Source organism: Equus quagga, chromosome 4 (assembly GCF_021613505.1).
Source record: "Equus quagga isolate Etosha38 chromosome 4, UCLA_HA_Equagga_1.0, whole genome shotgun sequence".
Classification (NCBI taxonomy): domain Eukaryota; kingdom Metazoa; phylum Chordata; class Mammalia; order Perissodactyla; family Equidae; genus Equus; species Equus quagga.
Genome location: NC_060270.1, coordinates 28,190,279 through 28,214,480, shown reverse-complemented (window position 1 = coordinate 28,214,480; position 24,202 = coordinate 28,190,279). Strand labels below are relative to the sequence as shown.

At 50.2% G+C, this 24,202-nt stretch overlaps 1 protein-coding gene across 1 annotated transcript in view; it reads right to left on the bottom strand.

The window, feature by feature from the left end:
* Positions 1-24,202, bottom strand: part of XXYLT1 (xyloside xylosyltransferase 1) — a 173,416-nt gene that overhangs the window by 123,478 nt on the left and 25,736 nt on the right. The window contains exon 2 of the mRNA XM_046659641.1: positions 18,271-18,418. Within this exon, the coding sequence (XP_046515597.1) occupies positions 18,271-18,418 (148 nt within the window). The remainder of the gene's footprint in view (positions 1-18,270; positions 18,419-24,202) is intronic.

Genomic DNA, 24,202 nt, shown 5'->3' with positions numbered 1-24,202 from the left:
CACTTCCACGTTGCTGGTGGGCACGTAAAATGGTATAGCCACCCTGGAAAAGTTTGGCAATTTCTTATAAAACTAAACATGGAACTACCATAAGTCCCAGCAACTGTACTTTCAGGCACTTATTCCAGAGAAATAAAAATTTATGTTCATACAAAAACCTGTACACAAATGTCATAGCACCTTTATTCATAATAGCCAAAAACTGGAAACAACCCAGACGTCTTTAAATGGGTGAATGAGCAAACAAACTGTGGTATATCCATACCATGAAACACCACTCAGCAATAAGGAATGGATTATGGACACCTGCAACAACTGGAATGAATCTCCAGAGCGCTATGCTGAACGAAAAAAAAGCCAATCCCAAAAGATCACATACTTTGATTCCATTTATATAACATTCTTGAAACGACAAAATTATAGAAATGGAAAACAGATTCGTGGTTGGCAAGGGTTGGGGGGCGATGGCTATAAAAGGGCAACGTGAAGGATCTTTGTGGCGATGGGACTGTTCCGCATCTTGACTGTATTCGTGTCAAGATCTTGCTGTCATGTTGTATTACAGTCTTACAAGATGGTGCCATTGGGAGAAAGTGGGCAAAGGATCTCTACGTTATGTCTTACAACTACATGTTCATCTATAATCATCTCAAAATTAAAAGTTTAATTTACAAAGAGAGAGAGAGAAAGACTTAAGAGACATGTAGCCCTTGTCTGGATCCTGATTTGAAGAATGTACATACTGCTTGGATATTAGGTGGTAATAAAAAATTATTGTTAATTGTGTTAAATGTCATAAAGATACTGTGTTTATGTAAAAAAAAAGAACACATTTATCAGACACTTATCAAAATATTTAAGAATAAAATAATAATATGATATCTAGTATTTGCTTTGAAATAACCCAGAGTTGGGGGAGAAGGCGGTGGGTGGGAGTAGAGATAATATAAGATAGGCCATAAACGGATAACTATTGAAGTTGGGTGATAGGTACACAGGAGTTCATTATGCTATTCTCTCTACTTTTGTAAATATTTGAAATTTTTATAGTAAAAGGTAGAGGAATAAAAAGAGTCCCAGACAGGATGCTTCGTGCCTTGCTTAAGGCCACATCACCAGTAGGAGAGAGAAAAAGGACTTCAACCCAGGTCCTCAGACTCTGCTAGCAGAGGCTGAGCCAGTCTCTTTTGGGAAGAGCCATTGAAGGCAGGGCAAGAGGCTGGCCCAGAAGACTTTCAGAGAGCAAGGTGTAAGGAGTACCTGAATGGCCAGGCCTGTGAACCCGAGCTGTTGCTTTCTAATCAGTATATGGGATACTAAGCAGCCTCATACACAGTTGGCAGTGCAGTGATGGAGGCCACCAGGGCCTAAGAGACCCAACCTTCAACAGAGATACCACACAGCAGGCTAAATGGAGGTTCAAGGAAACAGCAAATCCTGCCCTTCTTCAACAGAAGTTTTGGAGGTTCTCAGAGGCCATTCACCAGAAAAACAGGTGTTCATCCAATCCACTTTGGAAATTGGGACTACAGATCAGCCTCCTCGCCTTCTGTCATGCAGATGGCCCACCTTGTACGAGAGACACTCTATGGAGAAAAGGTAGGCCTCCCTCAGATGCCACATGCTTCTCAAAGCCTTCCCCATATTCCTTAGCCAAAGGTGTGCCCTTCTTTGCACTCCCACAGCTCTGTGCTTATACCTCCCTGTGTCAGTTATCTATTCCTGCACAAGTTAACCCAAAACTTAGCAGCTGAAAACAACAAACATTTATTATCTCAGTTTCTGAGACAATTCAGGCACAGCTCAGCTGGATGCCCCTGGCTCACAGGCAGCCATCTACTCACAGTTTACTCATGCGGCCTCAGATCCTCTTGGCTGTTGGCCAGAGATGTCAATTCCTCACCATGAGGCCTCTCCACAGGGCAGCTCACGACATGGCAAGGACTCAGAGAAGGAAAAAAGATATCCAAGATGGAAGCCACGGTCGTTCATAGCATAATCTCAGAAGTGTTATGCCAACAGTTTTGCCATATTCTTTGCACTAGAAACAAGTGAATAAGTCCAGCCCACATTCTCAAGCGAAGGGCATGAACACCAGGAGGTGAGGATCATTGGGAGTCATCTTCAAGGCTGCCTACAACATGCCCCAGGGTGGCTGGTATTTGTATGACAGTAACGTCTAACATAATTCCTCCACTAGAAAATGAAGTCATAAGGGCAAAACCTACATCTGATCATGAGGGCAAAATCCCCATGTAATCCACATCTTTTCCCCTCCCCTCCCACGCCAGCAGCTGCTCTGTATCTGAGAGCAGCAGTCACACACCTGCTGAAGAGGCAGGCCCAGGTGGCCAGGTTTGGTACCACGTGGCCCCACCTCCTCTGGCTCTGGTCCCAGCTGACTGGATCCATGACAACAAAAAAAATCAACAATTTATGGCCTGCAGGCTGGTCAGAAGATTCTCTTTCAGGATCTGAAATGGAAAATAGCAAGAGATGATGCCTGTTATGGGAAAGTCGTAACAAACCAAAGCCCCATGCAAGCTTCAGTTCTGTGGGAACGGAAAAAATACATTTAAAAAAGCAGTTGTGGAGAGAAGAAAATGGAGAAGTGCAGACAGGAACAAAGACGCCATCAGAGAGAGAGAGAGATAAAGAGAATAACCCAAACAGCCCAGTGCCCACAGCTGCCCCAAGTTCTGAGCTCTCTCATTCCCGCCCCTCCCACAGTAATCCCTCTTTTCTTGTGTTGACTTGCACTCAGCTCTCAGAAGGGAGAAGGAAAGACACAGGGGAGGGGTAGGCAGAGCAGGGAAGGAGAGGTCGTCAGGCAAGGGCCAGCACACTCCGTCACAGGCTTGCAAGAGGGAGTTTGCTTGAGGTCAGCCACGAAATCAGCTCACAGTCAGAAGTGCACTCCTATCCCAGGCACTGTTCATTCCCCAAATTTCACCATTCTATGATTAATGACTATAATGGACAAATCTTACAATGTGAGAGATGATGCCTTTTAAAAAAAAAAAGTCAATATCGTACCTGACTCCCTCAACCCAGTGCAGAAAGGAAACCATCACCCACAGCACCCAGCACCCCCTATGCGCACTCACCTCTCAGGAAGAAGTTACCCCAGAGCTTAAGATGTGAGTGACACTAGCGCAGAACCAGCTAAGCCTAGTTAAGAAGTCAGTCCTGAACTGGGGCAAGAAGCTGGTAGGAGGGAGAGAAGTCAAAAGCCAAGGTTGAAAGCTCCCTGGGAGACAAGCAGCTCCAAAATAGGGTTTCATCATCAGAATGGCTGATTCTACTCAGTGGAATCACATGGCTGCTGACAGGTCTCATCTATACATAAGGGGAATCATCCTCACTCACCCCCCAAGGGCTTTCAGATTTTATAACAAAGTTAAGGCCACGCCACATCACATCATGCCTGACTTAAGACTCTCAAGGGGTTTTCCTGCCCACAAAGGTCCAGCAGAGGCAGCCCAGCTGACACTCTGCGTGCCTGGAGAGCTCGCCTTTAGGGCCCTTCTGAAAGGCAGAGCCAGTGATCAGGGACCTGGGGGACAAAGGAAGAGCTGAGCAAGCCAAGGAAGTAGGAAAGCAGAGTGTACGTTTGACCAAGAACAGTCTATGGCAGCTAGTTTGGCTGGAGAACAGGGTGGATGTGGGGGAGCGGCAAGAAACCATGCTGAAGGGGCAACCAGGCCAAACAAGGAGAGTCAGGCATTGGTCCCTGCAACCCTCTCTCTGGAGGCCCAGCATGGCCGGGAACCTTCCAAAGGATGGTCAGAAGCCAGTGTAAGTGGGTGAGGAAAGGAAAGGAAGAGCAGGCCCGAAATTCAATCAGAGATGGCTAACGGGAAGGACCTGGTCACTGGCAATGACACACATGGCTTGGGTAGAGAAGCTGCACATTATCCCACCAGGGGCCGGTGCGCAAGGGAAGAGGCAAAGTGCAGCAGCTTCCTTCCAGGCAGCCCGGAGGTGCTCGTCAAGCACACTGCATGAGAGGACTTGGGATCCAACGCCATCGGAAGAGATGGAAACCCCAGGGCATGCTGGCTTCTGCCCAGGCCGAGGCCTAGGCCGTCCAGCACATCCCTCACCCAGAATCCCCCTCAGCCCTCAAGGCCTGGCACAACCCATCTCACCCTCCTGGACGAAGCTGCTTCTCTGAACTCTGACAGAACTGACAGTATCTGGTCCACTCGCCATGCAAATAATCCCACACGATCTCCCTTAAATCCAAGCCCAGTGCCGCTGACCTCTGACCTCTGGTTTTGTGAGCACCCACTTGCTTGGGCTCTCTTCTCACCCAGAAGGTGAGCGCCCCCACCCTGAGGGCAGGGCAGCAGCACCCACCCTGTGCCCTGCACATGGTGGGAGGACGGCAGACCCTTCACAGATGACAAGATGCCTACAATCCTGACCTCTGCCTGACCTCCCAGCAACAACAAACGCTGGCTAACGCCTTTGACTGGTGGCCGAGAATTTAAAAGAGGATCCTGAAAAGTTAACAGACAGAATCTAATCGAGGGGAACCAAATGGGAGATATTACTGTTCAATCAATTTGGCAACTATTTTCATTAGCTCAGAAAGAGCTTTTGGCATTAAGTGAGCAGAAAGCGGTCTCCAATGCATTACTATTTTTAGCATTTTATGACAAATTCACTCAGCCTGTCCCTCTTCCAAATAAGAGGACTCAAATGCCTCCAATTTGCTCCACAGCAGCTGCCAGAAAACAGTTTTCACTGAAACCACTGGACACATGTTTATAGCCTTTGTTCAATATTTACTCAGATGGTTTCACTCAGGCAAGTTCCTGAATATCTGTTTCTCCTTTTGCTTTCTTCCACACCAGAATTCTGGCACCTCACGCCATGCTGAACGCTGGCAGCCCGGGCAGCGCCCACTACACCAGGAAATCAGAACCCGCTGTGTTTCCTCAAGGCTTGGGGGACCCATCAAGAAATGGTCATCCAGAAAATTCACACTCCTGGTTGTGTCTAGCCCACAAGGAACGTCCAGTTTCTACGCAATTTATCAGAAGCTGCTGGATTTCCTCCCCAGGCACTTCGAAAAGGGCTTAAGAAAAAGTGCTGAGGCAGTAAGTCGGCTCTGGCATACTGAGGTGACCCGAAAAATAGACTGGTTCAAGATACACACTTCACAATAATTCATCCATTTAGTTCACTTGACAAATGCCTACTGTGTGTCTGGGTGTGTTCTAGGCACTGGGAACACAGCCATGAACAAACTCATGAAACATCCTGCCTCTGTGGAGTCTACTTTTGGGAGGGGGAGACAGACCATCAGAAAAAAGTAAAATACACTCTCTTTCAGATGGTGACAAGCACGATGAAGAAGAACAAAGCAGGATCGGGGTCAGGGCGCTCTAGAGGAGGTAAGTACAATTTTACAGAGGATGGTCAGGGATGCCTCACTGAGGTGACATCTGGACAGAGATCTGAAAGAGGGGAGGAAACAGCCCTGGGGGTATCCATGGGCAGCGTGCAGGGGAGCTGGCACAGCTGCATGGAGTGAGCAAAGGAGCGCTCGGCAGGAGCTGAGCGGACCATCAGAGCTTTAAAGAGAGCTGAGGCCAGGGGGCATCACAGGTGACATAAAGATATGGAACCACGTGAGACTAGAACAGATGGTATCCATACCCAGGTCCACTGCCACTCAAAGCCCCCGTAAGGATGATGAAATGGCCAAACAGGTTGTGGTCTGTGGCCACAGGCAGCCAGTCTGCACCATGGATCTTATCCAACCCCTCAGTCCATAGGTGAGGACCTGCCACCCGGGCAGGGAAACGGCCTTGCCCACGGGCTCACAGAAAGGTGGTGGCTGAGTTAGAAATATCTAGTAAGCTGCACCCGGTGTGACCTTTCAGGGCCACACAGAACAGGCCTGCTTTCTCTTTCCCGGGACGGCCCTTCAGAAAACAGTGAGACCTCTCTGGTGTGGAGGCTCCGTTTTCTCTAGGGGTGATTTCAGGATCCCTCCAGCCCCGCTCTGGGACTCCCTCCTCTGAAGCCACTCCAGTTTGTCAGTGCCGCCAGGGTGCCCTGCTGGCAGGGTGGCAGCGAACATACAGCTCGCTCCTTTTGAACAAATCTGTCCCTGGGTCCCCACCACAATTCAGGATCCAGGGAAAAGTCTTCCCAACACTTCTGGGTCTGAGGCAAACATCAGGCATCCCCAAAGCTACTTCAGATCCACTCAGGAAGTAGTCATGGTGTAGGCAGCCAGGTGAGTGGATAATTAGAAGGCCACACCCAATGAGATGCTGCAGGAGAGGAGGAAAGACTAACAGCCAGGAAGTGCCTTTCTCTGAAGGCTGAGGCGTTCCCTACCCCCACCCCCACGCCCACCCCCACGGAGAGGGCTACACAAGTCCTGTTTATTTATTACTCTCATTTTAGGGCAGCATTTCTTACAGTGAGTTCTCTGAAACAGCCCTATCTCAGAATGTGAGCAGGTATTCCTCAAAAAGGTGCTCTGAGACAAATTATGTTTGAGAAATGCTGGGTTAAACGAAGTTGAACTGTTTTTTACTTCAGAACTTACCTGAGCTTTTGAATCGCTGAGTGCACGTGAGCCTCTGAGAGGAAAAGCACTAATAACATCGACCACTGAGCACCTCTGCGTGCCAGGCACTACGACTCTCCATCCACGACCTCCGTCACAGCCCTACGACATCTGTACCACCACTATCCCCATTTTATATGCAGAGCATGGTGGCTCAGAGGACTTAGGTCATCCACCCTCGGTCTCTGTTAGGAGTCAGGAAGGGGGTGGGCAGTATGAGATGTTATGTGGCCAGAGGACTCAGGGATGATGTGATGACCCCTACTCCTGCGGAGGTTTCGAAGACATTTAGACATGCCAGGAGTAACGGCAGGTGGAAAAGCCAAGGACCACTTTATTACTAGCTGGGGTGCGAACCAGAACTCTCTGGCAAACCAGGCTGGAGAATGTGGCTGAGGCCCAAGATCTCCACAGGATCTCACTCTCCTCTGGACAAGTAAGCATGAGGGGTAGAGGAGAGAGGAAAATGGCACCCCTCCTGCTGTGCTTCTTCTGTCTCAGGAGTGAGAAGAAAACTCCAGAGACGAGGAGAGCCCCACTCGTGCACATGATCTTTACACAGACACCGTGCCCACTGGTAAACTGGGTCCTGAACCAGATTCTGTGTCGCCTCCTCTGGGGAGGAATCAGGGAAAGGAGGTGGTTCTCCCTCTCCCCGACATCCGACAGCCAGGATAGTCGGGACAGAGCAAGAACTCGCTCCCAGGCTGCTGACCCCACGTCCAGACTAAAGCAGCCCCCATCCATCTTCAGGCTGCTTCACCCCCAAAGTAAGCAGAGGCCACAGGACTAACTGCAGGAAGGGGCACATGCCAGCCAGCACCTTTCACGTTAAGGATTTCAGAGACTGGAAAACCAATTACAACAGCATCAGTGAGGAGGCCCCTTGTCTCTGCTTTCTCCTGATGCTGATGCTGATGGGGTAGGGGTAGAGAAGAGGCCACTCCAGGATCCCCACCCCTTCTCCACCACACCCAGGTTCCAGAATGCACATGCATCCCCCTGCAAGACCCCTTCCACTAGACACATGTCTGCCTCACTGACGGAAAATTAAAGATTGATTATAGACCAGTTTCCTGATTTGCTTTTAAACTGAACAAAGTTGTAAAGTTCTATAAAACAACCTTAAAAGCTTTTTCTGTTTTATGAAACTGCTGTGAAAGAACAGCAGGGAACATTAAAGACCTCCCATGGTAGTGAGTAAAAATACCAAAAGCACAGAACAAAGAAATCCAAGCTGAAAACGGCTTTTACTACATTTGTCAAATTTCACATAAGGGAGGGAAAAATGATGGATTTTTAAAGGGTTTCTGCAAAAGGCTGTGCACTGACCTCAGTGTTTCAAAGCATGAATGAATGAATGAATGAATGACAGCTGCCAGTCTGGATTTTCCCATTTTGGTTTTGTCTCAGCTTACAGGCTTTCTGGTCCTGCTTCCACCCTTTCTCCTGTGCCCCTGTGAACCTGGGCTAAGATGCACCTGCACATGAATTACCCGAGATTCACACCAGCCTTTCCCAACCAGCAGCACCGACCCGAAGAGGACCCAAGAATGTCCTCACAAGAATCCAGTCGTCTGTCTCCAGCCTCAGGACAGCAAGGCCTCAGCAAGAGACTGATAAAATAAAGACACCTTTAGGGGTGATGACACCCATGATGTCAGGAGAAGGGGGCTGGGAGGAGGACTGAGCCACCCCCTGCTGATCACCAGTCAGCTTTGTCATTCTTTTCTACAACAGCAAGCGTCACCCTAGGCTTCCAGAAGGTGACTCTGGAGCAGAGGCAGCTCGGGCCCCAAGTCCTACGTTTTCAGGGATTTTACAACATTTTGCATTTGCCTGGTCTTTTTACACACATAGATCTCCTTAGGAAACATGAGCAGGATGGGGCTGATGATGATGGACGTAATAATCTGCTACGATTGTGCAGATTTCAGGTACCCTGATTCCGGAAGCTGGTGGAAAAGGTCTTCCGGGAGGTTGTGGGAGATGAAGCATTTTTAGCTGCATTACTCCTTTTCCAGCTCCCAGTACCCTGAGAGGAGGGTAGGTCAGGGATAACCATCCTCACCTGGGAGACAAGAGGGACATGACTGGCCCAAGATCATCCAGAAAATTTCCTTATCCCATATCAGACCCTCTTTCCAAAAGGCAAAAAGTCTAACCATGTGAGAATAACTCCAATCCCACACCACGTGGTGCTGTGTTTGAAGGCACAACGCATCATTACCACCCAAACAGCTAATAATCACTGGGCACTCGCCATGTGCCAGGCACAGCGCTAAGGGCTAAGGGTATCATCTCATCTATCCTCTGAGGTAAGTACTGTATCATCCCCATTTTAAAGATAAGGAAACTGAGATCCAGAGAGGAGACAAGCTAATACTTTACCACGTTCCAGGCACTATTTTAAGCCCATTATATATACTAACTCATTTAATTCTCATAACAACCCCATGAGATACGAACTGTTGTTATCTTCATTTTATAGATGAGGAAACCAAGGTGTAGACAGGGTGGGTAACTTGGCCAGAGTCACACAGCAGGCAGTGGTTGGGCTGCCATGAACCCAGGCAGGCAGGCTCCAGGCCCATGTTCTTAACCACACCATCCATGGTCATAAATACAGTGAGTCACGGAGCTGTAATTTGCACCCAGCTGTCTGACCCAGAGCCTGAACTCCCATTCTCTGTGATATACCTACCGACTGCCCCTTCAACCTGCTTCAGACCTGCCTGGCTCAGTGCTCCCTGCAGACACTGGGCCTGGAAGTCAAGGGAAGCTCAGACACGATCATCTATTGACCCATATAGTAGAATGGGGTCAACCCTCTGGAATGGCGAAGCAGTCTTTCAGAATCTCTGGGCTCCCATAGACCATGGCTGGTGGCACTGCGAGTGCGCAGACGTCACCAGCAGGATGTGCAGGATGGAGCCCAAGCAGTGGACAGATATCCTTTGAAAAGCGACCATCCACATTCGTTAAGCATGGGCAGGAGGAAATAAGAGTAAGTTTACAGTGGAGAAATATGACACAAACTACTTCAGCCAGGTGATGAGGTCACCACCAACAGTGATGAATCGTGTACCCTGGATATGATGTGATGTATCATTGATAAGATGTGATGAAAATGGCACTTTGCCTCCAGTCCTCCTCCCCAAAAACCACGACTCCAGTCTAATGAGGAGAAAAACATCAGACAAATCCCAACTGACACTCTACAAAATATCTGACTAGTACGCCTCAAAACTGTCAAGATCATTAAAAACAGGGCAAGTTGGAGAAAATGTCACCACCAAGGGAAGCCTAAGGAGACATGACAGCCAAATGTAATGTGGTGTCCTGGACGGGATCCTGGAACAGAAGAGGGACATCAGATTAAAACTAAGGACATCTGAACAAAGTGCAGGCTTTAGGTAATAATAATGTAGCAATATTGGTTTATTAATTGTAACAAACATACCACATTAATGTAATATGCTAAAAGGGGAAACTGTGTGTGGGGTATATGGGAACTCTCTGTACTATCCTCAGAACTCTTCTATAAATCTACAACTGTTCTAAAAAATAAAGTTTATTTTTTTTTAAAGTGAGTATCCAAGACTAGACAGTGAGACAGACGTAGAAGAGATGCAAAGGCCTAAAATGCCAAGGACAAGGGGATTCTGAGAAGTTTGAGTGAAGAAAACACACATGCACACACACACACAAATATCTGGAAGGGTATATATCACACTGAAGACCATGGACCATACAGAAAACAAACACATCATACAGAACCTACACGGCCAATATGCCCCTGGTACGTATATGGAGGAAGTGTGTGCCCCAGGGAACACTCAGAGAACGCCTGGCTAGAGAGGATGGAGGAGACAATGAAGCCCAATACCCTCTGTGAATAGCTGGGGAAACTGAGGCCAGGAGAGAACTGGCATTGGACAACCTAGGTCCTAACCTCAGTTCTGCCTCTTAGTCACTAGGTGACTTTGATCCAATTCCCTCACCTCTCTTGGTCTCATGTTGTCCATCTGCAAAACTGGGATATTAATTCCTGCCTAAGTCATAGGATTGTTAGGAGGCTTAAAATAAATAATAGATCTGCTCAACCACCTTCAACAATCCCTGCTCCCTGCAACCTAATGTCATTACCCTGGGATGGACACAACCTCCTGTGGCGTATGGGATCACGTAGTAATGGGATGACATGATGCCCTATTCCAGCCCTGAGGTGACAAGAGGCCAGACCCCACCTCTCTGGACAGCACACCCAACCCAGCACGATCCTTTCCCCCTCCCTGGGCATCGGTTTTCTCCTGGTGGCAAATGGGAGAGACAGCCCTTGGTGATCAGCACAGTTGGAGGGGTCTCTAGGCGGCCAAACTTGGGCACCACTGCTCTAGGGGCATGCGACCTGAAGAAACACCACCATGAAGTGGCAATCATCATCATCATCATCATCATCATCACATCACATCACATCACCACTCATTCACTATTTCCCCACACTGAACTCTCCTCACAACAGCCCTGGAACCAAGGTAGAACGGCTAAACTCATCCCCGCCTCACAGATGAGGAAGCTAAGGCCGGAGAGGAGTATGACGCACAGAGGCTGAGCTCTGGTGCCTCCACCACGCCTACCAGCCCCTCTCACAACGGAGGCAAAGCTCTGCTGTTTCTCCATAATTGTGTGGCCTGTGTCCGCTTTCTCACCCTCATTGAGCTTTGCCTCACTTGAGGCAAAAATGAATTTTCTCTGCTCACCCCAAAGGCCCAGCACAGGGCTGAGGGCAGAGCTGGCCCTCGAATTTTGGGTTATTGACTCACAGGCAAACAGAGACGCTTCCACAAAAGGGAACCCTCCCTGCACTGTCCCAGAGCCAGGCTTGAGTGGTAAACGTGGACAGTTGAGCAACACAGCTGGCCAGCCCCAAGATCAAGCCAGGGAAGGGTAGGGACATCCTCAGGGCACATAGGAGCAAAGTGTCTGCCTGCGGACAGCACTGACTGGGAGTCAGGGATCCTCAGTCCAGTCCTTGCTCAGCCAGGCTCTGTGACCCTGGGAAAGTCTCTCCCCATCTCTGTGCCTCAATTCCTTAGTCTGAAAAATGGGGTCACAGTACTGCTGCACCCCCATTTTAGGTGGACACAAATGTCCTGTATAAAGATGAGGGGTTTAAACTGATGGACATATTGTCCCCAGGCAAGTCAAGACACTCTCTTCCTCATGTGAAATGGCCCCTCCTCAGCGTGGCCCAGAGTGAGCCAGAGTGACAGTTCCCACACTCCAAGGATAGGCCACCTGAGTCCTCCCAGGCACACAGTGGAATCTAGATGCCAGCACTGCCAGCACAGCTCCCAGCCAGCAGCCATGGGAATCCTGAGCCCAGAGGTGCAAATCCACCTGCCACAGGCCAAGTCAGAAGAGGTGGCCACAGCTCAAAGCCACCCCTCCTCTGTGTAGACACAGGATGACGTGCAGAACTTCCTTCTTCAACTGCGGGAGGGAAGCCAAGAGAAACACAAGGCCCCTGGAAACATGACCCCGTAATGGGCACAGACAAGAGTACACGGCTGCCCCACACTCCACTGGGGCCCAAGGTATAAACCATATATGGGTACCACATAGGTATAAACCACCTATGTCACATGGAGCTGGTGCTGCCCAGAACCCATCATGCAGTCAACTGACTGGGACTTTTTTGTAACCCCTAGCCCAACAGAAAGCAGGGTAAAAAGGGTCGGGAGCCCAGGCTGGCCTACAGGAGCCAAGTACATGCACAGCGTGGCTAAAGCCTAGCTCTGTTGCCCAGGCCTGGGTTCCAGGGCCGGCTGACAGGCAGGTGGTTCAACGGCGGAAATGCCTGCATTGGTTTTACAGGCGTTTATGACCCATCCTGATCAGAGCTCTGTGTGGAAGGCTGTCTGCTTTGCCTACTCTCATAACTTCACTTGCTGTTTTTTTTGAACCAAGACAGTTGCTAAAAGCTGCAAGTTAGTTCATAACTGGTCCCACAGCAGCCAGTGTAATGACCTCTGCAGCCCCTGGGTTCTCATGGAAAGAGGGAGGCTGTGCAAAAGCTGGGGATGCCTGTCAGGTCTCCCCAGGTACTATAACTCAACATCTGTATGTGTTTATGCTGGGTACACATGAGCACGCGTGCACACACACATATACACATGCACACTCTAGATCAGCTGCTGCTTGAGGCCAGGGAGTCGACTCGGGGTCTCTGCAGCCCATCCATAATGCCCAGCCAAGCAGACACTCAGTCAAGATATGCAGCTGGACCCCAACATCTCTCCCTACAATGCAGTCCCCATCTCAGACATATCGGCTTTCCGAAACCCTGGATCTGGTCAGGTTCCTCCCTGCTAAAATGCCCACAGAGGCTCTGTCCCCTGTGCCCAGGGCCAGCCTCTCAGCCTGGCAGCCAAGCCTCCACAGTACATGCCAACCTCCCTTGCCCATCTTTTCTTCCACTACTTCCCAAAGTGTGCCCTAATGTGTTTGTCGAAAAAGCTAGTGTCCTGTTCCCAAAGACACCCCAAACTCTTCCCAATTGCCTGAACTGCTCACTACCTGTTTCCACATAATGAAACTTTACTCACCCTTCAAAGCCCACTTCTACTTCCACCTCCTCCATGAAGCCCTCCTCCTTCCTGCCAAATGCCTGTGACGCATCCTCTTCTGAAACCCTCAGCATTGTATAGCTCTCCCTACGGCTTTCATGGCATCCCACCCTAACTGCTGGACCATACCACACATCTCACTACCATGAGCCCATGAAGCAGCAACCCCGCAAACATCTCTGAGACACCCAGAGTGGTCAGCGCCATGTCATGCAAGCATCAGATCCTTCGCAAACGAAGGATTGGCAAAAGGTTGACCACAGGACAGGAGAGCCTTCCAGAAGAGTCTCCTGGGGGCTCTGGCCAGCCTCACGAACTGCTGAGTGTTTGGGCACCTGCCTTCCCTGCCCAGAGAAAACCCCATCACAACCATGAGGCAGCATGGTTCAGCCTCAGTAAGGACTGTTTTTACGGCCCACATCATTAAGCAGGAGCCAACAGCTCCTTGGAGAAGCGTGACACAGGAGAGGGAAGCTGGCTGTCCCTGAGGAGCTGCTCTTCACTCCCTCCAGCTCCAGTTGAGCAAAAAATGTTTTCTTTTCCATTGCATAAGATGCTTCCAATGGTGACAAACCTAACACCACCAACAGGAGGAGATAAAAGCCCTGTGGGTGTGAATGAGGAGCAGAAAGTGGCTGCGTGTCAGTGTAGGACACATGGGCAGGCAAGCGTGGGTGGCAAGATTGGCCAGCCAGCCACATGTGACCCCTCTAACAAGCAACGGAAAGAAAAACAAGGTCTGACCAAAATCAGAGCCAGCACGTTCCACTGCAGGACGGACCCCTTTGTTACTCACTCTGCAGACGTGGTCTGTGCAGTGCTGCTCCAAGGGGCCCCATCAGGGCAAAACACACAGCTACCTAGGCCAGCCAGGCCCCCTCCACATGACTGCAGTGAGCGGCCAAGAAGAGGAGAGAGGAGGCCAAGGTTTGTAAGCCTCAAGGGGTTATGCGGGTGTGAGAGGCTGGGCATTGAGGTCTGGCCACCAGAAGGAGCATGAACCGAGGCATCAGAAACCCGGGTGGGAGGCTCAGCTCACCCCAGAACTCAGAGAAGTAGCCTGACCTCAGCTCCTAGATTCCTCTCCTGCAAAGTGGGGACAGGGGACAGCAGCTGTCCTGAAGCTCTTATGCATCTGCCTGAGATCCCTCTGAGAGGTCAGACATCAATGGGCTTAGAAAACCACACAGAACCTCACACACGCAGGCTGATGACATCGGGGCGGGGGGAGCTGACGCAGGCTGGCTTTGTGAGCATCACCTTTGGCCCAGTAACTCCCCCCGGGGGGAGCTATCACAAGGAAATAATCCTAATTAGAGAAAATAATCTTTATGCACGTGGATATTAGTCACAGTATAATTTATGATGGTAGAAAAAAACAGAAAGCATCTGGGTAGCCAAGAACAGGGAAATGATAAAGTAAACTAAGGTTCATCTACTCAATGGAACCATTCAAAAAATTTTCAAAGACTATGATTATGCAGAAAATGGTGATGAGTAACATGAATTGAAAATGTCATGGTACAGCTTTACTGGTACCATTTCTTTCATTTTTTGAGTTTAAATGAAGGTTCAATTTCATGTTTTGATATGTAAAAAAAGACTCAGAATGCTTTAAACATACAGTATAACTCCTACTTTGGCTAAATTTTAAAAAAGCTATGTGTTGGGAAAATATTAGGAAATAACCAAAGAATTAACAGCGATGATGTTTATGTAGCTGGAAAGGAATGGCTTTTATCTATTTTAATGTAGCTTTCAGGTGAGTCAGTGTTACTTTTAAAGAGAAAGAGAAACACATCTATTTTAAAGGTAGTTTAGGCGCTGAAGGGTGACACTCATGGCACAGGACAGGGAGGAGAAGGAGGGGTTTCGATGCAGAGAAATAACCCGGATTTCTGGGGCAAACACCAGACAGGACCCCCTGAGACATAACTCAGGGGAACACAAGCTTTTCTGACCAGCCTTCCTGGGTGGGACCAAGGGCTTATGACCCACCCACACCCCAGTCTTACTTTCCCTGAGAAAACATAAACAAGATAACCAAAACAGCAAGAATGCAGCAGTTACACAAGAACAAAACCATCAACAAAACAACAGTAATTTCTATGATTGAAAAAATGAATACAAAAAAGCAGCAATAAACAGCCATGAAAAACTCAAGACAGCTCTAACAGTGCCTGAAAACAAGTATCCCGAAAATTGCAGGCATTCCAGAAGATCTGCCCCGTAGGAGCTTCGCAAGGCTGCCAAGCGGGTGCGGCAGCCAGACTGCTCAGCAGAAACACCCCACACTCCATGGGGAACTCCAGCACTGTTCGCTTTATTTCACGACTATCAGAGTTTAGTCACTCCTAACAGCTCTCTTCTTAAGAAGCGGACTTTGAGCCGATGTAGAAATGAATCTCTGGCAGTGCATTACTGTTTGCCTAAAGAACCCAAGAAAAGACGCAGCGTTTGGGTCTGCTCCCAGCACATCTCAAACAGCTCCTTCCCCAGCTCCTGACACAGGCCCCTCAGAGCACTGGACCACGCTTGGAGGGACACCAAGGATCTGATCTCCTGCATCGAAAGCACAGCTCTGGCCAGAGCCTTTTGTCTGCCGACACTGCCCCTGGGCAAGGCCAGGCTATCAGGCAGGGCAAAGCGGGAGAGGCTGGGGCTCCCTAACACCTGTCATCGGCACGTCACATCTCACTGCTGGTCCTTCCCAGCCCTGTGAGGCAGCAGTATCTCCTCTGCCCTGACAATCCCCAAGGAGCTGTGTTTCCCCTCCCTCTGGCTGCCCCAGAGCCAGAGCATAGCCGGGCCTAGAGCTGAGCACACGATGGGCAGACACCTAACAGTTGATGAGAGATGAAAGGGGAATAAGGTCAGGCACGGCTCCCCCACATCTGCTGTCCTTCGCCAGTTCTTCTGGCACAGAGTCTCATTCAAGGCCAATCACACACACAGGACAACAGGACTGCTCAAGCCCTTACCGCCCATCTAGTTGAGACATTTCAAAGGAGCTTGTTTAACCTTTTGACCGCTAGAATCCTGCTCCAAAGCCTGATGTGTACAGCGGTCAAGATGTACGACAGGGAGGAGAGTCGGGGCGGGAGAGAGAGGGAGGAGAAGGGTAGACACCTGCTCCCTCGGCTCCCCAGAACTACAGAAACCCGCAGGGGGATTCCTGTACCCTGGAACTCTTCCGCAGCCAAGCTGAAACAGCTCACTAGATCAGCCCCCTCGGGTTAAGGGGGGGAAACTGAGGCTGAGAGAGACAAAGTGGCTCAGCAAAGGCGCACAAATGGTCAGTGGCAGAGCTGGGACCAGGATCTAGGGGTTCTTGTCCCCTAGAACCCAGGAAAGCGGGAACCACACCTGCCTCAAGTCTGAGTCACTCCCAGCACCTGCACAGGACCTGCCCAGTGAGATCACAGATGCTCCACCTGAGGGGACAAAAATAACTGCTGCTTGGAAAAGCAGGCCTCGACAGACCGGGGTCCGAGTCCCAGCCCCGCCACTTAAAATGGCTGTATACCCGGGACAAGTCACTCAGCTGCTCGCTCAGCTCTCAGCAACCACCTCACAGGGCCGGTGGGAAGACGCAGAGAGCTGACAGCGGCACCTGGTTTCCGTGAAGGATCACAGATTCTTCTCCCTGTGCCCTTTCGGTGGGCTCATCCCCTCTCTCCTTCAGACCCCTGCTCCGTGAAGCTCCCTGAGCCCTTGCCTTACAGCTAAGAGAACATTCGGAGGCCTGCATGGTGCAGGAACTCACCTTGTGGAGACAAAGTCCCAGCCAAAAGAGTGGGCTAGATCTTCCTGTGGTTTGACAACATGCCAATGGGAAGCCAGCTTCAGCCTCCAGCTCCTGAACTCCTGCTTCACCAGTCCCTTCAAACAGTGGTGCTCCTGACTCCTCCTTTTTTTTTTGAAAAGATTTTATTTTTTCCTTTTTCTCGCCAAAGCCCTCTGGCACATAGTTGTATATTCTTTGTTGTGAGTCTTTCTAGCTGTGGCATGTGACACTGCCTCAGCGTGGTTTGATGGACAGTGCCATGTCCGCGCCCAGGATTCAAACCAACAAAACGCTGGGCCGCCTACAGCGGAGCGCACGAACTTAACCACTCGGCCACGGGGCCAGCCCCACTCCTGACTCCTCTTTCACGTCTGCTGGGCCGGAGCAGCAGGCCCCCACCAGATGCCCTGGCTGTCCCCTAGGCTATCGAGTTCTGCCTGCTCTGGAAACTGTGAGGAACTCAACCAGTCATGGTTCAGATAGCTGCTACCCCAAGACCCTGGAACTCCCCATCTCTGCCCTAAAAGGCTCAGGTCATGGTTCACCATGGCCAGAAATTAGGGGGCAATATCTAGGGCTCCAGAATCAATCAAGGACCATCTGGAGGAGAAGAACCCAGAAGCCTGGGGCATCCCACGAATGAGACCCTGTCCCCAAGACTTCTAGACCAAGGATGACCTGCCAGCACTTCCATACAAGGCAGACCTGTCTCAACCAGACGATCACATCTCTTCTGCCTTGGAGGGACCAAAGCCCGGAAAATACTTTAATTGTGCGTCAGAGTTTCAAAAATAGTCCTATTCAGTCATAATCTTCACCTCTCACACCTAGATTTGATATTTTAAAGTCAGACAAATACAGGTTCAAACTAGAAAGAAAAGGATCACGGATTTGGATGGAGGGTCATCTTGTCCAACCTGCCATTTTACAGATGGACACACTGAGTCCCAGAGACAGATGTGTACAAGAAGCAGAGTCAGGCCTGGAGCCCAGATGCCCTAAATCCAGGGACACCACACTGCACAACTCACACTGTGTCCTTGTGAATGGGCCCAGAGCTGTGCAACCCAGGGCTCTGCCCTTGAGTCTCTGTGCAGGAAGCTCTGTTATACAAAGGGTGTGCCGGCCCCTTGCCCTCTCCCTCTTGTTTCAGTGGAGCTGTTCTCCCTGATGCAGGGCACTGGCAGAACTGGAGCCAAGGAAATGGACACAAAGGTCAAATAGCAGGGGTTGCTGCCCCTGGCAGTCCAGGTTACCTTTGGGCATGATCTGATGCATGGCGACCGAGAGGAAGAAGATGGAGTCGCTGTAGTAGGTCCCCGAGCCGGCACTGAAGTGCTTCTGCATGGCCTCCACGACGGGGAAGAGCTTGTCCGTCAGCACAGCGACATCGTGGAAGACAACCTGCAGCAGGGTGCAAGGAGACGGCAAGAGTGAGCGAACCGGGTCTGCACACCCAGCACACATGTGGGCTCATGCTGGGGAGACAGACAGTGCCTCTCGGGGTCCACGAGCAGGGTCCCAAGTGAAGGTTAAGAAAACAGGGAACAGTTGGAGTCTGCAGAGGCTGGCTGTGGGGACGGGGACGCTGTGTGGGAGGGGTGTGCAGGCATGCATGTGGGGGTGCTGAGGAAGAGGAGTGGGAGTGAGGACAGGAATGGGAGCAGTCAGTCTGCCTTCTGCTTCTGAGCTTCAAACTGAGCCTCCTTGAAGGTAGCTCTGTGCCCAGTGGCTGGAAACCATGCTAAAGAGTCTCATCCTGAAATCAGGACCCTCAGCAAGTCTGGGCAGCTGGCACGGGCCCCGGCATGGGTGTTCCTGGTGGCCACTACACGTGTTCCATGGGCTAGTCAGATGCTACACCTCCCTTAACCAACAGGGTGAATAGTAAGAAGGTCTGGCCACTGGAAAACGGGACCCGGGAAATGCCTACTGCCTAAGTAAACTCATCCATCAACTCAACAGCATTTCTTGAGTGTCCCAGACACCCTGGAGACGCTGTGAGGCACCACTTTCCCCAGAACACTTAAGTCTAAAGATGTCACAGCTGCTGAAGAGAGCCCTGCAGTTTATGACACACCCTCACACACACACACTGATCCCCGTGGCAACCTGGGGCTTCAGGGAGGCAGCCAGCACTGTTACAGCTCCAAATTACAACTGAGAGAGCAGATGCTCACAGAGGTCACACCTGCCCAAGGTCACCTAGCTAATAAATGGCAGAGCCAGAACTTGAACCCTGTCTCCAGATTCCACGTCCCAGGCTCTTTCCACTGTAAATGCATCCTCTTTCTCAATAGCAACCAGCAGAGGAGGAAGACATCAGCACGACCAGTGATTACAGTAGACGAGAGAACTAACAGGACCCTAAAGAGCTGGTTTCCTTGTTCGATATTAGTCCAAACTATAAGTCCAGCCCACATGTAGCCCCAGGATATCAAATTACCAGACATTCTGCTCACATAGTCCTGCAACTTTTCCCTGTTTCTCCCTGTGCCCTGAAACATCTAGAACATTCCACCACACACAAGAGGCACTCAATAAATGCAGCCCAAGCCAGAGCCCAGATGTTCCTCTTCCTCCATCTTCAACCCTCACAAGAGATCTGCTGATGACCCCTTCCACCTCCCTCTTTCCTGGCAGCTGACAGGACGGACAAGCCTGCGAGGCTGCCACACACTGCACAGCCAGCACAGTAACAACCTCAGGACCAAGAACCTACCTGAACAGGGAGGGTGCCAACAGAGAGTAGAAGCCATGCAGATACCCTGACCAGCTCAGGGACACTGTCAGTGGCCCTGCCAGCAGGAAAAATGACAGGTGTGGGCGGTACCCAAAAAGTTCTCAAGTTGGGTAGCTCCGTTCTCTCTTTTCCTTGCTTTCACTCTGCCCAGTTCCTTCTAGTCTCCTGGTGTCACCCCAGCCTGCACCCCCAGATCTCCTTCGCAGCCCTGCAGGGGCGGTCAAGTGCCCTCTGTCTGCTTTTCCCTTCTTTGGGTTCGGATTTTGGCCAGAAACCTGTTTTTCTCTTACCTCACGAGTGTGTTTGCTTTTGTCTATGGGTCTACTTAAATTTCTAAAACACTATTAAACGTAGAAAAACTTTTATATTGTGTTAGTGCTCACACTGTCTAACTGTAACTCTTTAAATCTTTCATCTCTTTGTAAAAGTCTTTTTAAAATTTCTTGACATTCCTTTTCTAATGGATTATATTCCTTTATCCTATTTCTGACTGCTTTTCTTCTTTGACGTTTTCTTTTCTGTGACCTGTCACCCCGAGGTGGGGAATCCAGACCAGTTCTGCAGTTTCCCGACACAGATGCCGAATTTCGTCTTTCACCTCCTGCACCCCACATGCTCCCCTCACCCTCTGCCCGCGGCTTCCTGGCTGCACGGGCATCGCAAACCCTGACAGGTTTCCCCACCTCCTGCCTCATCCCCCTCCAAACCAGCTTCTCTTGTGCCTCTCGAGTAATCTTCCCAATATACAAATTCATTTCTCTCTTTCCTGTGACGGCTCCTCACTGCCCTCGGTTACTGTCCAAACTCCCCAGCAAGGCTTATGAGACCCCACACTAGTGGCTCTGGGTGCCCCTCCTGCCCTCCCTTCCTCCGGGGACCGGGCAGAACTGAACTAGGCAGTCCCCACTCTGTCCGCCACACCTTGGTGTCCTATGTCCTTATAAATTTGTATCTGCTGTTTGTGGCACCGTGGGAACCCCGTCTCCCAGCCTCGCCCCTCCCTCCCAGCCCCCATCTGCCTGGTAGATGGACTCTCACTCCAGGCTGTGCACAGCCTCCCACCATTCATCACACCGTCCCATGCACCCTGTATCACGTGGAAGGAGGCTCCGCTTCCCTGTCTGACTCCTCTCCGGGTCTTTGTTTCTAGAATGCCGGGTGGGGCACTCCTTGAGGCTGGAGGCTGTGACTGCCCTGTGCCCAGCCCCTGGCCACGTGACAGGCATCAGTATAGGTTTGATGAACTAAATGAACTGCACTCTGGGTAAGTTACTAACCCTCCCTGAGCCTCAGTTTCTTCATGGATGTCCAGGAATGATAACGCCTCCCTCCCCTGGTGGCTGTTAGGACTCCTCAGGACAAGCAGACAAAGCACCTAACATGGAACGGCCACACTGCACTTACTCCACACTCAGGCCCCTGCCCCCACTCCATCTCCCTCCTCAGACCCCTGAATCCCCTCTCCTCACAGATCAGTCTTCACTCAGGAGGCAGCCTTTCTCTCTGAGCCTCATTACACATCCCAACCACTGCCAGAAGCTGGAATTTGACAAGAAACTGGAAGCTGACAAGAGGGCTCTCTCAGAAATGGAAGGCTCTATAATCATTAAAAAGATAGGGAATGGATATGTACAACCCAACACACACACACACACACACACACACACAGAGCAGGGCCTGCCCCAGCAGCCAGCTTCTCCCCCTCCCGGGTCCCCACCCCACCCCAAAGCTTCACAGGAGACAATTACATCCCATCAGCATTGATAGATTTATGAGGACAAACTGTACTGAGTACGTTGTTCCAAATGCAGTACGGTGAAGCCTGCTGCAATGAATATTTCATATAATAAATCTCCTAAAAGATAAATTAATATGTTCCATGGAGTTCACTTTATGCAGCAAGAAGCAAACCACAGACACTGCAAGTGTGATCAAAACATCCAGGCCTCCCCATGTCTACAACCATTTCGCACCCTGTGGTCTCCGAGGGCAGGGGCGGGGTCTGGCAGGTTCTGAAGCCCCCAGCCCAGGGTCAGTGCCAGGCAGGAGGCAGTGAAGCAAGAGTGATGGAAAGAGAGGGAAATGGTCAGAGAAAATGCCACCCCTCCCTCTGTTCTTCCTCCTTTTCACATTCCCCACCTCAGGGGCTGCAGGAAGAATTATCATAGAATCTAGAAAATCAGGAATATAAGGCGACTCTCATATTGAAGGCAAGTGGTCAACAAGAAGATCCAAAACAATGGCTAATCCCAACTTGACTACATGATTTTTAGGGATGTCAATTAAAAAGTCAAATCACTGTTTGTAACTTTTATTAATTAATTTATATACATATTTAAAATTAAACATTTTATTATTAAATACTATTTTCCCCTACCCACCTTAAAAAATGATTTCTTTTTCAAACCCTTCATGTGCAGCCTCAATGTTAATGCCTTTATCAACCCGAGTCAAGCTGAGTCACGCACAGCAGTTTTCCAGAACACATCATCCATTTGAGATGTTCTGGACACGGCTCCTTGTGAATTTATATAGGATGTTGTTATTGGAAATGGTATCCCAACCCCCAAAACCCATGTTCATATCATTAAGGCAGTTGGTTTTTCCATCAGCCTATAATCATGAGCCATTTAGTATCTTCCTTTTATTAGTGATCTTTAAAAGGCTTTCTTACATCAACACTCCGGGGACAGTCTCCTAGCTCTGGAATAGCGCTTATAATTCCTGGAACTTGCTTATAATTATGAGATCAAAACCCCAGAGATAATGGCTAAATCTGTGTTAAATTTCTTTGCCTCCTTTTATTTTTAATGAATCCTGTCAAGTAACTTCCAGAAACACCCCAATTCAGTAATGACTGAGGTTGTTCCAGGCTAAGGTGTTCTCACGCTGTACTTTGTTATTCAAAATACAGCATGTCACTGAGAGAGCACTGTGTAATACAAGAGATTTTGGGCGAGGGGAGAGGGGAAGCTTGTCTCGTATCCACCATGCACAGCACATTCGCAACACTTCCAAAATGGGGAGGCCAAAGCAACCAGAACAGCAGGGCCTGGTGCCAGGCAGGACAGACATCTTTGCCAGCCTGGCCCTGGGCTCGTTGGCACAGACAGGCCTGAAGAGCCAGACCACTGCTCCACTGGGGACATAAAGCCATGCCAAGCCTTAGTCCAGCTTGGTGGAGAAAACTCATTTACCACTTGGCATACCCCACTGGAGTCAGGTCACGCCATGCTCTTGGAGCCAAGAAGGGAGGTGGCGGGGACCAGCCCTGTGCACAGGGAGATGCCAGGTTTCCAGGAAACACCCAGGCCTGCTTGAGGAACAGCAGCTCCTCCCGCCACCAATAGCAGTGCCGCAGGAGGGTGACGTCCCCTCCCCATGCTCAGCCAGAGACTGTCCCTGGAAGAGCTGTTGGAAAGAAGAGTGACAGCACAAAGCTCTGGGAAACCTATCCATATCTAACACTCCAGGCGCACCCCGCCATATGCTGGAATCCTTGTACTGCGGGAACACCAAATGGGGTTCCACCTGCCCCAAGGGGCCGCCCGGAGCACCGGGTAGGAAGGCTTCTGCAGCAACACCAGGACTCGGCAAAAGAGCGTTAACGGTAATGTCCGCCAGGGGGCTGGCAAACTCCCCTCCCCTGGAGCTATCACCTCAGCTCTGCGAGCACCAGCTTGGGCTGGACTCACGCCTGTGATGGGGAGTCGGTGCCTCCTGAGAGCCAAGCCCAGGCATGGGGTGGGCAGTTCTGGGTTCAGATGCAAACTCCACCACTTAGTCACGTGGCAACCCTGGTCAAAACAGTACTTCAACTCTGCCTCATCTATAAAATGGGAAAGAATCACGGTGGCTGTCTCACAGGGCTTTTATGAGGAATGAGGAGGAGCTCAGTAAGGACAACTGACATATCACCCTGTCCAACAGAAAGCCTTCCCCATAGAAGGACACCTAGATTTGACAAAAGAATACATTGTGTAATGAACAGTCCAAGATACTACACGGCAATAACCCGCTGCTCTGCGGTGCTCGGCCTGGGAGGAAAGGTGGTCCCGGGTCCTCCCTCCTGCTACACTCAGCCCGCACCCCGGGTCCCGCCTCTGCCAGGGCTGCCCAGTGCCCAACCAGAAGGTTCCTTCCTCACTCTTCCTGCTCAGCATGGAGTACCTATTTGCAAACCAAGCTTCTAAAGTTACTAAAACCGTCCAAACCAGTAGGTCGATTAAACACAATTCTGAATTGAAGACATCTTAATATCAGAAAAGTCACTAAGTAAGGATATCTGCCTCACAATTAGAAATAACATGTCCCTGTGCCAGACCCCTGCTCTCAGGCCTCTCCAGCCTGGGAGGACACCAGGGAAGATGGGAGAAGAGCCCTCCTTGAGTTCAAGAATCAGGACACGTCTTTCAGGGAATCGACAAGTACTTGGCACCTTCCCA